The sequence below is a fragment of the Leptinotarsa decemlineata genome, unplaced genomic scaffold, assembly GCF_025532065.1.
Source record: "Leptinotarsa decemlineata unplaced genomic scaffold, Ldec_3_MD MMD2_tig00026354_RagTag_RagTag, whole genome shotgun sequence".
Lineage (NCBI taxonomy): Eukaryota > Metazoa > Arthropoda > Insecta > Coleoptera > Chrysomelidae > Leptinotarsa > Leptinotarsa decemlineata.
Window position 1 is genome coordinate 15,938,874 of NW_027412702.1, and position 17,240 is coordinate 15,956,113.

At 35.4% G+C, this 17,240-nt stretch overlaps 1 protein-coding gene and 1 non-coding gene across 2 annotated transcripts in view; one reads left to right on the forward strand and one right to left on the reverse strand.

Moving 5' to 3' along the window:
* Rpn2 (Regulatory particle non-ATPase 2) overlaps positions 1 to 17,240 on the forward strand; it is a 238,809-nt gene that overhangs the window by 54,697 nt on the left and 166,872 nt on the right. The window contains exon 9 of the mRNA XM_074184560.1: positions 630 to 845. Within this exon, the coding sequence (XP_074040661.1) occupies positions 630 to 845 (216 nt within the window). The remainder of the gene's footprint in view (positions 1 to 629; positions 846 to 17,240) is intronic.
* On the reverse strand, positions 16,406 to 16,476 carry TRNAG-GCC (transfer RNA glycine (anticodon GCC)). The gene has a single exon. It is a non-coding gene; the product is annotated as a tRNA-Gly (tRNA).

A 17,240-nucleotide genomic window follows, 5' to 3' on the forward strand; every position in this document is an offset into this window, starting at 1 on the left:
CGAGTGGTGTCCCTCAAGGTTCAATAATTGGCCCACTCTTACTTGCACTCTACACTTTCACATAAAAAACTCTATCCGTTACTGTGAAATTGATTTTTATGCAGATGGTACGCAGTTGAATTATTTCTTTCTACCCTCAGACGTTTGTGTCGCTATTGAAAAAATAAATGAAGATATTTCCTCTCTCATGAAGGTTTCACAAAAACATTCATTGAAAGTGAACACTGAAAAGAACACAGTCATATTGTTCGGATCACGTACTCATAGACACTTACTAGAAAATTCCATAAGATTAAACGTAGCAAACACTGATATAACACCTGTTAAAACAGCAAGAAACTTGGGAATGATCTTTGACGATGATTTACGATTTAAAACACATGTGAAAAATAATCGTCGTTTAGCATTCATGAATTTGAAACTTATATATGGTAATCGACATTACTTAAGCAGAAATGTGAAAGCGATACTTTGTGATTCATTGATGCTTTCAAGGTTCAACTACTGCTCATTGAATTATGGGCCATGTTTAGACCACGAAGACAAACGACGAATACAAATTATGCATCTTGTCATTTCAACATTATATTTCGTCATAAACATGCAATTTAAATATATATTTTTTTCAGTATGCCCAAGAGAGCCAACACGAAAAAATACTCCGCGGTCTCGCCGTCGGCATCAGTTTCACGATGTACGGACGTTTGGAGGAAGCCGACGCTCTCATCCAACAGCTCTCTTCCGACAAGGATCCCATCCTCAGGCGGTCGGGCATGTACACTATCGCCATGGCTTACTGCGGCACCGGACACAACCAGGCGATCAGGAAGCTGCTTCACGTTGCTGTAAGTATAACGCATTCGTTTGTTTCCTGCTTTATCTTTTCGGTTTTGTTGACTCGCGCTGAATGAATTGTGAGCTTTAGAACAGGGAAAAGATTCGTTGGAATTGGGTTCTACTCGATAAAAAACTGTATTTTTTTTAAAACTTGAATAACCGATAAAGACTTGCGACGCGACGTTGAATCGAAAAGATGTGTTTAGGCCCAGGAAACATACTGTCAAATATGGAAATTAGTCATGGAATAATTCAAATTTTTTCCAAGCAAATAAATGAATTGAAAGATGTTTCAACCTCTACTTCAATATTCTTGAAGAAAAACACTCAGTATCCACAATTCCATCTTTTAATATTTCAAGTTCATAGACATCAAAATTGATACTACCACAGGATATAGAAATATAAAACAATCTCCAAACACGCAACGTTGCACGGGTGAGTATTAAGCATTTCACCCTAGTACGGTGACCCGAGCAAAGTTGCAATCTCGGCATATATGAATCTTAATAAATATTGCGGAAGGTCAAGATCACAAAGAGAAAGTATTGAGTACTCAGTATTCATTGATCACTCTTCAAAAACGGTTGCAGAGCATTTGTAATGCAGCACATCTCCTTTTCTTCGATCCTGCTGGGTAGCAGGATGAATGAGGGTTGGATGAAACAGCGATAAATCTTCTCGTAATAAGCAAAGCGAGTTCTAAGTTGCGACAATACTAGTGAAATTCGACTTGATCTCCTTGTGCACGATGGTTGCCGTCAAAGAAACTATACAGCTGATTAGTTAGGGATTCGCTTCCAAAGTAATGAGTATGGCGAAACCCAATTCGAGCGAGAAATACGACCAAGCAAGAGAATGCTAAAGCAACTTCAAATAAGCCTAGCATTGGAAGAGCGTTCCTGCAGTGTGCCATGAATTTTCTGTAATCGATTGGAGAAATTCTGAAGAGAAACAACGTGAATTCAGTACTCAGGCCAACAAAGATTTTAAAAAAGAATCTATGGTCATCTAAGAATTCCGAAATGTCCTTAGGAACACCAGAAGTATACTGGATTCCTTGTGGCTGCGGATTGGTTACATTGGAATCACGATGAGGGGTCTAAGTACTCTACTCTCTGAACACGATAAAAATTGTTTCCTGAGGCATAGCGATAAATCAGCAGCAGCGAAATATGCACTCTAAAGTCGGTACCCACGGTATCGCATGTGAAGAGAGCCAAGTAATTGATTGAACTACCCAACACTATATAGTGAAGCGATAGAAATTCAAAAACATCGTTGAAATATGTTTGACTGCACTAAGTTATACATCTGAAATAAAGTCATTCAATTCGATCAATAGAAACAAAACATCGCCCACTACCAAAGGTATATGTCAGATATTCAAGCCTTTGATATAGTATATGCGTTGAGAATAAATAGAAATAATGAAGCGAGACAAAAACGAATGAGAGAGATACATTTCTGGATCTATTCTATGTACTGGAACCCAAGAAAACACAAAAATTTTGAAAAAATGTATTTAATCTTCAACTCCAAATCTCGGACTTCCATTGTCTAATATAATGTAAATTGATTTGAAACTTTTGAAAAAATATTAAAAAAATTAACTGAAAATAACAATTTTATTGGACAAAAAACTGAAATTACAAAGAAATAACATAAAACCGAACAACAACCAAAAAAATAAAAAAATTAAATAATGATAAAAGCTGAAAATAAAAAATTATCATAGAAATAAATTGAAAGTAAAAATTTAAAGATTCCAAATCAAGTTATGCCACGACGTTTCGATTGTAAGTATTCACAATTGTCTTCAGGTGATAACTGGACTTATTCCTCCGAAATCCGACTATTTATAGGCCATTGGAGTGCTTTCACATATCCCCTCTTCCCTCTCTACGCTTCACCGGTTTAACGGGAGATGATTAATTCGGCTGGAGTTGACCGTTAAGGATTTCCATACTCGTATGTTGCGTATTTCTACGATATCTTGGCTGAATGCTTTGTTGAAATGCGACGCAGGACGGAATGAACCTCTCCGATAGTCATTCCATCCTGCGTCGATGACGTTACACGTTTCCCCCACTCCCGTTTGAGCCAGAACTCTCTTTGTTCATCTACTACAGCCTTGCAGCTGTATAAACTTTTCCCGGCAACGTTCAATAAGTTAGATACCGATTCTATAATAGGACTGTATTGTTTCTCAAAAAAGTCATTAACTGCCGACATAACTTCCTCATCATTGGAAAATCTTTGACCACTGAGCCATTATTTCAAGTTTGGGAACAGAAAATAATCTGAGGGGGCTCAATCTGGCGGAAAAGGGACATGACGTAGCAATTCAAACTTTAATTCGTCAATTTTGGTCATTGCGATAAAGGATTTGTGAGCCGGTGCATTGTCTTGATGAAACAATACTTTTTTCTTAGCCAGCTGCTGCTGTTTCTGCTTGATTTCTTCACTCAAACGTTGCACTAAGTTCGTACAATACTCGTCGTTGATAGTTTTACCTTTTTTAAGATAGTCAATGAAAATTATCCCACGCGCATCCCAAACAACCGATGTCATGACCTTGCCTGCAGATGAAACGGTCTACGCCTTCTGGTTCTCCTTTTTGAGTCCACTGTTTTGATTGTTCTTTTGTTTTGGGTGTAAAGTGATGGACCCATGTTTCAACTATGGTTGTGAAACGACAATTCTGATTTGTTGCTGTGAAGCTTATTTTTACGACACGGTTTTTGCTAGAGTGTGAGCAAACGCGGCACATATCTTGCACACAGCTTTCTCATGTTCAAATGTTCAGATAATATACGATGGGCACTTTCAGTCGACGGTCATTCAGTACCGCTTTGTGGATTTTCTTCACCGTTTCTGGAGTCGTCATTTGGTCGACCACGGCGATGCTCGTCTTGGCAGCTCGTACACCCTCGTACCCAATATTTTACTGTTGTGAACGAAGAAGCAAACTCACCCAGCTTTCATAATGGATGGGCTGAGGCCTTTGAAATAAAAGTATTGTACCACATAACAATGACCAATTTTCTCCATTTCTACAAAATTACCGAATACATTCGCTATCGATGGCTGCCGAACAAATACTAAACAGCGCAGCGTCTTCAAACTTGGAACATATGCTTTATATATTGGGTACTTTCTAACACAGTAATATTTTTTCACACAACTACGGCCATCTCTAGGTCAGGCCGGGTCAGGGACTAGCTTCGCGAGTGACGTTATATTCTGACTGGGGCCGCTGTATCTTATCTGACTCAAGTCCCCTGCATTTTTCCGATACTTCGCCCACAGTCCTCGCTCCAGTTTCTGAATTGGTCTCCAGTTCTCGTCTAGATCTCCGGTTCCCGTCTCGATCTCCGGTCCTCTACTTAGTCTCCGGTCTTAGTCCCTATCTCTGGTTTCTAACTCAGTCTCCTTTTCCCGAATCGATGCCAGCTTTCTGTGTCGCTGTCTGGTTTCCTTCTGAAGTGAAGTATATATTTCATGTTTTCTGGATAAGTACTAGTTATAAAACACTATGGTTTTTCCAAACGAATATTTGACACATTGAAAAAGAATGATAATGGAAAAATAGGCGTTTTCCTTTCTAACTCATACATTTTTCCCGTTTTCTAAACGAAATCAGAGTTATCCGAAACTCTCCTTTCCTACCTGTTTACTTAAATGCCAAAGTTCACTCAACAACGCAAAAATTTGAAATTATTCAAGAATCAACCGTTGTAAACTTTTCTGCTAGAAATGTAATGGCTGAAACTTTCCTATTGTCGAACCTGAAGAATTCGTGTATTTGCCTCGTTGAAACTCAGCTTATGAATCGATAAGAAGTATTGACGAGTTATTGCGATCTTGAACTTTGTGAGGGGGTTTTAAAACGTTCGACGGCAAACAAGGTCGATGTATATTTAGAAGATGTGCTTATTTTTTGTTGGTAGCAAAAAAAATTCGTGAAATTGCTGAGAAGCCAGCGAGCGATTGTGTTTCGCCGGTTTTTGTTGTCAAAAATATGTTGAACTAACGATCGTCTTGAGTTTTTAAAAATATTGGATTCAGATTATTCATAAACGTTTTGTGTTTTTAAAGTGATAACTTTTCCCTTTCTGTCATGCATACGTCAGCGGAAGGCAGGCTCCTCCTCTCGTCGGACAGACTATCAGTGTTTAGTGTGCGTTACACATATGATGCTAACAGTATTATCTAACCAGCAAGCTAATTTAATTAGATCATTTTCAATTGGTGAAATGGTCTAATAAACCGAAACCAGCCTTAACAAATGATGAACTAAGTAGAAACTAGACAAAAGTTTTCTTTATTCTATATTCAATATGAATTTCTACAAAATGAATAGGTCATACATCGAACAAGATTTTTCATATCTTACATTCATTCCCTGTTAAGGAGTGACTTTGAAATCTCCCATAGAGTTCTTTCCAGAAAGAAGAATGATATAACCAGTAGGCTTTCTTACCACGTGATCCGTCCGAGTTGTCGGGGACCTTCAACTGCTCCTAGGATGAGATTCTCATCCAACGCGTTCAGTGCTGTGGTATCGAAGGATTCGACGGTACCACTGGCATCGGATTAGTTACAACAAACGGTCGAAAATTGATATTGTGTTCAGTTTATTCGCTGTCGTTATTATTGTTTTTAGTTTTTGTAGCTGGTTATAAGTAACTTACCACAAAATCTTCTATGATATCCCTAAATTTCGTTTTCATATGACCGCACGCCTATGACAAAAGAACGAAATTGGCTCCGCACTTCGTTTCGAGGCCATCGAGAACTTATGAATGAATTTATGAATGAAAGTAGTGGGAGAGGACTTACTGATTTTTTACTATGGTTTACCTCTCTTCTTTAGTGCTATCAAGTTATTGTCTTTTAAATGTCCAAGACACGGGCATGAGGATTCATTACATCTTTACCAACAATTGCTATAATATCTCAAGGATCTAGAATAACGGTGACCTTGGGGAAAATAATTAAGTACAATTTGTAGAAAATTTTGGACAGTTACATTGCACTGGATACTAAAATTGAAGTACTGTCAAGACATTTTGTAGGGTTATAGTCATTAATATATTTCCATACTTTTTTATCAATTATCTCATTTTTTCTCAGTTTTAAGTTCATCCAATCTGGTGGCACCTCCTGACAAATTGACAGATGATATCTTCACCTCTACCTACTGCCTGTCCTATGACTATAAAACAGCTGTACTAAGTGTTTTATACCCAGAAAAAATTTAATGTCTCGTACACAGCAATTAGTGCAATGTGCGATTAACTTTCAGTGTAGATAGGCCAGCTATAGCAAAGGAAATAAACCGGTGAAACGGTTATAATAGCTGATTGAAGTGGTAAATCATTATTAAAATATGCATGACTTCAGATCTTCATTCTAAGATGAAAGAGAGAATGTTTACATTAGAAAAGGAAAATACGTGTGGAGTAACGAGATTGGTGAAGTAAAGAAAATTCCAAGGACTCAAATATTACATTTCTTGAAAGCCTTCGATTTCTTCTCTGAAAATGTCTTCCTCGCGATACTGTATAAAGTTTACTAGACCGTTATGAAATTCTTTTTGATATGTTTTGATGTAATTCATTGAGAATCATCCAATTTCTGCTCTTCGTAATATATATGTATAAGGCACGAGCAAATAATGGAAAAAATTTGCAATATCGTCTCGTCTCGTAATGAAATTATAATTGGATACGACTGACGCCTTCTCTTTTCAACTGTTTCTCTTTAAGTTATAACCCGACAATATTAGAAGACGGGGCAATTTTCGTTCGTCGTTAAGGACGTTATCGAATGATTTTTAACGATGTAGGACGGATTTTCTTTGAAATAACGCTTGCTTTTTAATAAATCAGAAGCTTTCAAAAATGATAACTTCAGTTTTTAGCAGTGTTACGAAAATGAAATTCAAACTGTAGCAGAAAAACCACAACTTCTTTCCTAAGGTATAGATTAAAAACTGCACAGAAAGACCGAAGAGAAATCTCGTTCGGCAGTCGATGCCTAACCTTTACTTTGCATAGGACCGCTTTTGGAAACCTTGTTAATAATTGATATTTGTGGTTTTTCTCTGCTGATTCTATAGATGGCGTCTCCGACTTTCGCGTGCGGAAGTTTTTCCCTTTCCCAAGGTTTCTAAAAAATATTGATGTTATCGTGGATCCTCTGAAATAATTGTTTCTCATAAATACTATGAATAAGTCTGTTTTAAAAGAGTAAAGTTAACAACATTGGTTTTTCCATACAATGAAATTCAAATTAGGTAAATAATAATCAGAGATATCAACCTGCCTAGGAACCTATGCGACTCTATTTCAAGCGGAAATTTATCCTATTGAATTGTGTGTGGAGAGATTGGAAGAATCCAACCTCATACACAAGCTCGGGCAATCAAGTGGCGTTGGAAGCTCTTGGCTCCTTCTGAGCCAACGTCTAAATTAATACCAAATTGCCAAAAACGACTCTCCTCGATAGGAAGACTTAACAGATTGTCTCTGGTCTGGATTCCTGGCCATACTGGCCTGGAAGGCAATGAGGCTGCTGACTCCCTTGCAAAGGAGGGTGCTGCAAGCAGCTTCATCGGACCAGAACCTGCCATTGGCATCGCTTTAGGTTTTACCAAACAAAGTTCGAACACCTGGATGGCAAGAAGATTTATGGACTTCTGGCAGAATCTTCCAGGATTGGCTCACTTCAAGGAGTTTATTCACCCTTCGAAGCTTGATACCAAACAGTTGTTGGACTACCGAAGGGATGAACTACGATGTCTAACAGGCCTTCTTACAGGTCACTGTCATTTGAATCATCGTATGCAGAGACTCGGACTGACGGAAGACAGTGTGTGTCGCTTTTGTTCGGAAAATGATGAAACAGCAGAGCACATACTTTGTACCTGCCCCGATGGGGATCGAATAAGGTTTTTAGAGTTCGGCAGAGCCGTACTCTTACTATCTAACCTGAAAGACCACTCACCATACAAACTAATCGGCTTCGTTAAGAAGCTGGGTTTATTTGGGCGAGTGTGAATAGGTGTGAGCTACAATAAACCCTTGCGGGTTGCTGTGGAGGGACGAATAGACCCACTCACTTTGGACCTAACCTAACCTGGATAATAACGGCGGACTATACAAGGCAACAAACGAAGCAGAAAGCGGGATATAAAGAAGTGAAAAGTCCTAAAAAATTTGTCAATAGTTTTAACGGAGTCAGAATTGTGAGAAGAATAAGACATAGAAGATTTTTTCGCACTTTTGTTAATCTATATGTGTCTCATTTTGTCCTATATAACAACACATTTGGTAATTATTGTTCACTTTTCGGTTTTTAGACCATTCAAGAAATTTTCGTAAAAACATTCTTGATCGAAGTTTCTATGACATTCATTCTGCAGGGGCTTTCAAATTATTTGGAAGATTTTGTATGATACATTTGTTTTTTCATAAATGAAATTTGAATTATTCAAATCATTACTGACTCACCATTACTTTTTTATTGTTTTATTTCTTTGGAAATAAGAGTGCAAATTAAATGAAATATATTTTTTTCCGGTAACTATCAAACGTCCCTCGTATGCATATTTTATTACTGTATCATTTTACTATGAGTTCTTTTTATTGGGTTTTTGGAAGGATGTGTTTAAATTACAGTTCCGCTCCTCATTTTTCATCCAATTCACTAGAACGCGAAAAGACGTTCTGATGAGTTTTCAAAAGAGAAAAATATACAACTTCTCGAAATAGTGAAATGAATGAAAATATCGTTGAGATGGTTGATGTTTGTCGGGTTCAGATGATATCGGTTCGTTTCTATTTCCTGCCATTCATCAATGAAAAACATTTAAACGAAAAGAAAAGTTCATTGAACTTTTGTTTTCAAAATCATTGAGAGATGAAAACACAGAAAATTATAAAAGTGTGCGTCTCGGGACACCCTACAGAAGTGATAACTCAAAATAATCTAAGTTGAACTATTCAATATTGAAATTGTTTAATTTGGGAAAAGCTCAAATTTTATGTATATTAATATGCTAATTTTCTTTAATAATAAAACATTTTATTGATTATTTTGTGTATGTAAATATATTAGCTACCACAAGCCAATTGTTACTTTTGTAGGATAAAATAATGATATTAATAATGTTCATACACAAAATTAGTATCATCATTTTAAACCACATTTCACATAATGAAAGAAAATTACGTACTTGCTGGTTATATTTCTATAATACTGTCAACAGCACATGTCTAACGCACACTAAACACTGATCGTCTGTCCGACGAGAGAGGAGTAGTCTGCTTTCCGCTGACGTATACGTGAGAGAAACTGGCGCTGTAACGCGTTACATAACGAATCGGTATACCCTTCTTAAGTAATTTTCACTTCAAAATGATTATTAATTATTTGGATGTAGATTCGGGAACAAATTAATAAAGAAATTATGCGAGGTTTTAGTGGAAAATGTTGATTTCTTACATTATTCTGATCTATTTCCATATATTGAAACAAAGTACACTTGATTTTTTTATCAGTATCATTATAAAACCCGTCTTCGCTGAGTCTAGATTATTTCCATATGTTCCGTTACTGTATGCCTTTTTTTATCATCCATGCATGTAACTCTAAATCGTTTTATATTCGTGAATCGTACTTGACATATCTTTAAACTTTCCAACCTTGTTTGTTTTTCTCCAAGTTCCATCGATGCGATGGAACTTTTTGACCTGTTCGTGCTACGCCTGAGATATTTTGAATTACAAAAAAGTAGCAAATATGATGCAACAAATCTATTGAGCGAATATGATCGATTGAGATACAGGGTGTAGCAGGGTGTTAGTTTTTCGCCAGGTTCAGTAAGTGAAGCATTTTGAAAACTTGCAAATATTGATATGAAGACAACCTAATATACATTCAGCCATGATAATAAAACAATTTTCACAGTCTCAGCTTCATTGAAGAAACGTTATGGTATACAGCATCTCCCTCAGTTGAACATTAAATCATTCCACAATGTATTTCATACAACACTAGTTACAGATATTATTTACTTAATAACGGCAATGGCGAATGTTCCTCCTGACGAAAATCAAGTAGTTTTCATAAAAGAGCTATAACACAACGCATTTTAAACTTATCATTTCAACCTTTTTCTTTATTTTTTTTTAAATATTTAAAAAAGAGGAATAAAATAATGCAATCAACATTTAAAGGGATTCGTTTCTATTTCACCATTTGGCAACATCTGTTATAGCTAATAAAGGACAATCAATCTGTTACCTGTATGAGACAAACAAAGATGACATATTTCAGAGGCGTGCTGTTCTGTTTATTTATGTTCCGAGTTCCGAGACATTCTGTGACATATGGCATTTTGTGCACATAACCTATCTTACTCTATATAAATAAATAACAAAACAACTGTTATTTATGTGGCTTGTAGAGGTGGTATTGAACTATAATTTATATTTTGCCTTACTTGTTGGTTTATAAACATAATTTTCCTTTTTTAAAGTAGAATATCTAGGTACGTATAAATTATTTCAACTTGATAAAGGCGCTGTTGCCTATATGTGAATTAGAAACAAATCCCTTTAAAAATTAAAACCCAACATTTGAAACATCAATTTGAATACTTTTCGAAGTGAATTTGAAAAACTCATGAATTATACTCAACTCTATTTTGTTCAAACTTGCATTTGCTCTAATTGAGGAACATTTCCCATTCTAAACAGGTACATTTTAAGAATAACTATTTACAATACAATAATAATTCTAGTTGAGCACTCGAATTCTATACAATAAGTGTATAATGATTTGATTCTTAGAATCTCATTAAATTATGTTCAATAAGGGTTAGTGAATAACTTCTTTTCGTTAATAGGAAATTGAATAGAACTGGTCGATAATTGATGAAAATCCACATTGAAACTAATGAATACAGTTTATTGTGTGATTTTTACTATAAAGGGTTTTACAAAAACCGCGACACGTGTTTGAGGAAGCTATTGTATAGCGAAACACGTGTCGCGGTTTTTATAAAACCCTTTATAGTGAAAATCACACAATGAACTATATTAAATAGTTTAAATAGGAAATTGATTGTATTTAATTTCCAGGAATTCTAGCAGATTATTTTCTTTATGTACTATGTCGTAGTTCATGTAGAAATATTAGTTGTTCTCTAAAAGGCGGCAAGCGTAGGTGGGACCTAAGGTTCCACTTACCGGTTGACCTTTATTCACTTGATGGTAATCTATAACGTAACGTTCGGCGATGCGTTATCTTGATGGAAGAGCACTTGGTTTCAAATGAATGTGGCCGCTTTCACGTCAGATCGGCAGCTTCGTTACCTAACGCGTAACGGCGCCAGATTGTCTGGCTTTTATGAACCAAATTGAAATGCCACAGTTATGGATTATTAACCAGATGACAGGTATTGACTGATTCAGAAATGGCCATAACGAACTTTTTTATTTAAACCAAAAGCTTATAGCCGGCTACAGTAACTGCGTTCGACAAGGAAACCATGAAGGTATTTTTTGATATATGCAGGAAGTTAATAAACAACATTTCTAACTTGCTGATGTTACCAGAGTGAATAATCTGGATGAAACCTTCAATTCACCAGGAGTCTACTGTTTTGACTGCTCCTTGATCTGTTGATGTATTGGAATGAGTTACATGTTTCTTCCATGGTCACAATCTCGTACCTTACAGTTAGTCAAATCTAGGAAGAGACTAGAGATTTTTCTCTCTCTCTCTCTCTCTATTTCTCTATACCTCCCTCTCTCTACCTCCCTCTTCCTCGTTCTCTTAGTCTTCTAACGAACGCACATCTAGTGTGCGGGACGATAACGAAATTCAGCTGTATACTCGTCGATCGCTTAATAACATTACAATGGTTTTATTGGCCATTTCTGGCGTAGTAGTCTAATCAACAAGTTATATGCAGGATGTGTGAACAGGAAGATGAGACTGTCAGGCATGTCCTGGGCGAGAGTGCCCGGAGTTATCGTCAATAAGAGAGTGTGTGTTCGGCGAGTCTTGGCCTACACCTGCCGATATAAAGGAGATGTCTCCCAGCGACCTGTCCACCTTCCTGGAAAGGACAGGATGGACGATGACCTAGAAGAACAACTCCTCGGGAGGATGTACAATGGGTCACATGTGGCCTAAGTGCGTGGGCCATTTCTGGCGTAGTAGTCTAATCAATAAGTTCAAAAACATGAAAAATAGAGATATAGAACCTGAAAATATGAGCGATAGCTCATTCGATTCGGAATCACCTCTTGAAAAATGTTTTTGAAGGATTTTGGTGTAGGTAAAAAATTGCAACTGCTATTAACAAAATAAGATTAAGAAAAATGGTATTTAGTTTTTCGTTAATAACTCAAAAAATATTAATATTTAAGCACTTTTGAAAAAAGAGGAGAAATTTCCGATAAAAAAGTCCCGACACCCGAAACTATATCCATTATTTATAATTTTAATTTGACGTTGATAATAGGGTTCCACGCGGCTGCTTCGGCATAAGCGCGCTGCCGCTATATATATATATATATATATATATATATATATATATATATATATATATATATATATATATATAAAAAGATGAATAGATTAGTACTTTTTGATCATTCCCATATTGATTTCAATTTAAGAGCCACCGGTATACAGCTGTTTCAGCCTATTGGGCATCGTCAGTACCGGGCAGGCGGTCCTCGATTGAAGACAAAATGAGAAAAAACCAAGAAAGTACTTGATAAAAATAGCTGCGTAAACGCAAGCGAAACATAAGTGGAACCACCTATTGGTGTGACAATACTAATCTATTCATCTTTTGATTTTCATGGAATTATTTTCCAGCAGCTTGACTGCATTAACCTTTCTCGATATTATATATATATATATATATATATATATATATATATATATATATATATATATATATATATATATATATATATATATATATATATATAATATATATATATATATATATAAAATATAAAAAGGTGCCATAAAACACTTTTTCATTTATTATATATAATCATATTATATATATATATATATATATATATATATATATATATATATCTGTTTAAAAAAAATACTAAAAATTAAAAATAAGAAAAAAAATTTTTACATCGTATTTTTTTTTTAAATTTGAATTTATACAAAATATTATAAATTTTATTTACAAAAATGAGAAGTTGAAAAAAAATTACAAAATTGAAGAAACTAAAAGTTAAACTTTCCCTCGGTTATCTTAAGGGCGCGATTTTGTTCCATCCTTTACATAAAAGAGGACGTACGCTTCTCCACTCACAAGCGACTTTGGTGAAATTGGTGACACGTGTGAATCGTTGTATTTGTGCCACGCGCTAGTATACGGGTGTCTGCAGTATGCTGTATAATGTCCTCTGTTAGTAGTCCCACTGTGATTTAAAAGTGCATATAGATTATAACAAGTAGCCACATTTTCTCCTGCAAAATTGTCCATATCCAATCCTTCTAGAGGAAATTCGATGACATCATTCAATTTGCCTCTAGTTTCCGTTGGAGAGAATCTTTTTAAATGTATTACTAAAATATAGGGAAACTTGTGGATTGATAGGGACTTTATGCATTTTCTCCTTTTCTTGCATTTCGAACACGTTGGTTTATCAATTCCATCCAAAGTTTCTTCTCTTGTAAAATAACCTAAGCATTGCCACAAACTCAATTGGTCGGTTCTTTGTGGTATTATCTTAATAATCTCTATACAACAAAATAGCAAAAAAAATTCAAAAATATTAAATTTCTCTATTTGTTTAAAACAATTTAATAAACAAATTACGTAAAAAATTAATATCCTATGTTAATAACTGCCATTGTTTAATGTGAAAACAGACATAGCAAAATATCAATCGAAAAAAAATTTTCATCAACAATTCTTAGATATTTCATTTTGCACTAGTTATAAAAAATTATATTTAACAAATTAATACATTTTTATGAACTTTCATCCCAGCATCGTATGAAGTATATATATCAAAAGGGCTTCACGAAGTTTACAATTTATAGGCCAATTATAATTGGCCTATAAATAGGCCAATTATAATTGGCCTATAAAGGTATAAATAATTATTTATACCTTTTATCCCATTATTTATGCCAACGGAGATTGGGACAAAATGTGTTAGTTAACAATTGAATAACTTTTCGAAAAATGGTGATAAAACTTTTTTTTTCTACGGCACTCGATTCATTCAAGTGTTAAGAAGATACTAGATTTTTTCAATTTTTTAAAAGGGCATTTTATGTTATAAAAAAATTATTTCTTTTGATAAACTCTCTTTAGCGGCAGCGCGCTTATGCCGCAACAGCCGCGCGGAATCCTATTTTCAAAGTCAAATTAAAATTATAAATAATGGAGATAGAGTTTCGGGAGTTAGGATTTTTTTATCGGAAACTTCCTTCTCTTTAACGAGATTTTTTCAAAATTGCTTAAATATTGATATTTTTTGAGTTATTAACGAAAAACTAAATACCATTTTTTTAAATCTTATTTTGTTGATAACAATTGCAATTTTTTACCTGCACCAAAATCCTTCGAAAACATTTTTCTGGAGGTGATTCCGAATCAAATGAGCTGTCGCTCATATTTTTAGGACCTTTATATCTATTTTTCATGTTTTTGAACTTGTTGATTCGACTACAGTGACATCATATGGATGGTCCAAAAACAAGGCATCCAGCCTTGTTGGTACGATCAGCTTTATTTTCATTGTTGCTTTAGAAGGAGCATAGTCCTCATAAACATCAACGTTGATGCCCTCGTTTCGTTTTCTTATACTATAACGAGATTCTAATGACTGCACGATATTCGATTTCATTCATTTCACACTTTCAATAACTGAAGATAAAACATGACAGCATGCCGGTATTAATGACGGTGAATTCTCTCGCCCTGCTCGTAACCAAAGTTTACTAGATATTGTTGTGATTATGCTTCAGTTGCTCCGTATCCCAAACATCCATACGTTTTTTTGTCGTATCACCATTTGGTACGGGACCAATAAATCCTGGACAACTCATAGGAAAATCTATTGCGTTTCGCAAAGGCAAGAACGGAACGCATTGCGTGCGACAAGATATGGAGTTCGGGAAACATTTAGAAAGTTGGATAAAATATGAAGGTAGTTCGCCCATTTTCATTATCTTTATTTCGAACGGTGACGCCGCGAACGTGTTCTGAGAGAAGGGTCGGCAGGGTTGTAAAATGTCCAACAGGGTAGTATTTCATTGGGGTTAATGTCGATAGGGATGAGCGGACGGGAACGTTGTAAAGGAATAATGGCCTAATTATTCATCGGATTGGTGGGGAGTTCATTGTTGTCTATTTATAAAAGACTAATGAAATGAATTTATGGTGCAGGGAATTGAGTTTTATTGTTGATTGAATGAAAGTGTTTGCCCCCAATAAATTTTGTTCTGTAATTCATTTTATATCGGGTTATTTTTGTGTTTTTGTTGCTCGATTATCAACTACATAATGCTCATGCGGGCATAAAGACAAATAATTATTTTCATTTATACAGGATGTTCGAACAAACTATATATTATTCAAATATCTACTTGATTTAATTTGGTCCTATTCACAATATGCAACTGGTGATTCTGATCAGGAAAGCCTAAAATTTTCAAGTCGAAACTGTGTATTAGTTAGTTTTTTTTGCAACACTGATTTTATTTAATATTGTTTTTCATCATCAGTCTTCTCCGCTGAAAATTTGGTCTTCATACGGTCAGGGAAAGTATTCCAGCAGCCAGGGCCGTAGCGAAAAGAAAAACCAGGGGGTGAGGGAATTCAGATTTTCCCAACCCCACCAGCAAAATTTCCCAACTTTCGAAAAAATATATTATATAATTTATTAATTTTCTCACTTAGCTATCCAAAGATTGGCTGAATGCTTAGGCCCTTTCAATACAAATGAAAGGAAACAACACTTGAATAATATTCTTTTCTCTCATTTGTATTTTTATTCATTTTTTTATTATTTTTTTTAAAATCTTCACATACCAAAATTTTCCAACTTTTTCCCAAGTCGAAAAAGCAGGGGGGAGGCTTCTCCCCCCCCCATCCCCCCATGGCGACGGCCCTGCCAGCAGCCCATTTCTGACAGCAAGGAAAAATTTTGTTTGCTCCATAAATACTGCATTTTCTTAGTGTTACAAACCAACTATTACAAAATATAAATTTCGAAATCAAATTGATCGTTCAGATTCAAAAAAATATTTATGTGTACGTGAATGCAATAACGGATATGTAGGTATGATATAAAAGTTTGTATGTACCATCGCGCCGGTAGTAATATATGTTTATGCCTTTACGCGACCAAATACAATAAATGTGAGTTTGTAAGATCTCCAATTTTTTTCTGTATTTCAAATTTTTCTATTAAACTTTATTGAAAATTTCCTCAATTAGTAGTGTAACATTAAAAAAAAGTATGTTTTCGTGAATTTAAATTGTAAAAAAAAGTGCATCGGCCGGGAATCGAACCCGGGCCGCCCGCGTGGCAGGCGAGCATTCTACCACTGAACCACCGATGCTTACATTGATATTATTGGACGGATTCGAATAGAAGGCAGTCATATGTCTAACATTACAATAAAATATGAAATATTGATAGATGTAGCCGTTACTACGTGGTAGGAGATGATAATGAAAATTTCTATGTTTTTTACCACCCTCACCAGTTTATTGTATAAGTTTGAGAATGTCCATATAGGACGAAACTGCAGTAACGTTAGTTTCAAATAGAAGTGGTAAAAAACATAGAAATTTTCATTTCTCTTTTCAATATGAAATATTGTGTGAACAACAACACACTTTGACCTTGGTGTTTGTAATATAAAGCAATATCTGTTTTTTTCTACTACTTGGGAGCCGTTTGACTTGTTCATTTCTTCAATCTTTTCGGAAAACACTGCAGACTCATAGGCTTTTTGCGGTTTCCCCATCTTTTTTATGACATTCATTACCTACTAGTTTGAACAGGTTGTTCACGGGATGCATATCATGAATGCCGATATTTACAAAAAAATTTGAATAAATGGTGTACATCGTTATTTCAAATGAATATTAGGTTTTTTAAAAAAGTGATTTGTGAAACGTGCGGACGGGCGTTGTCGTGTCTCGGACCTCTTCTGTTAACCAGTGCCGGCTGCTGCACTCATTTTTCGGTACACTTCATTGATTTCCTCAGGATGGGACTCTGCTGTGATGGTTTGTCTCGATTATAGAAAGTGATGGAGAATCGCACTGAACACCATACAGTAACCAAGTAACCATTGTCTTTTTTAGTGAGTTTTCG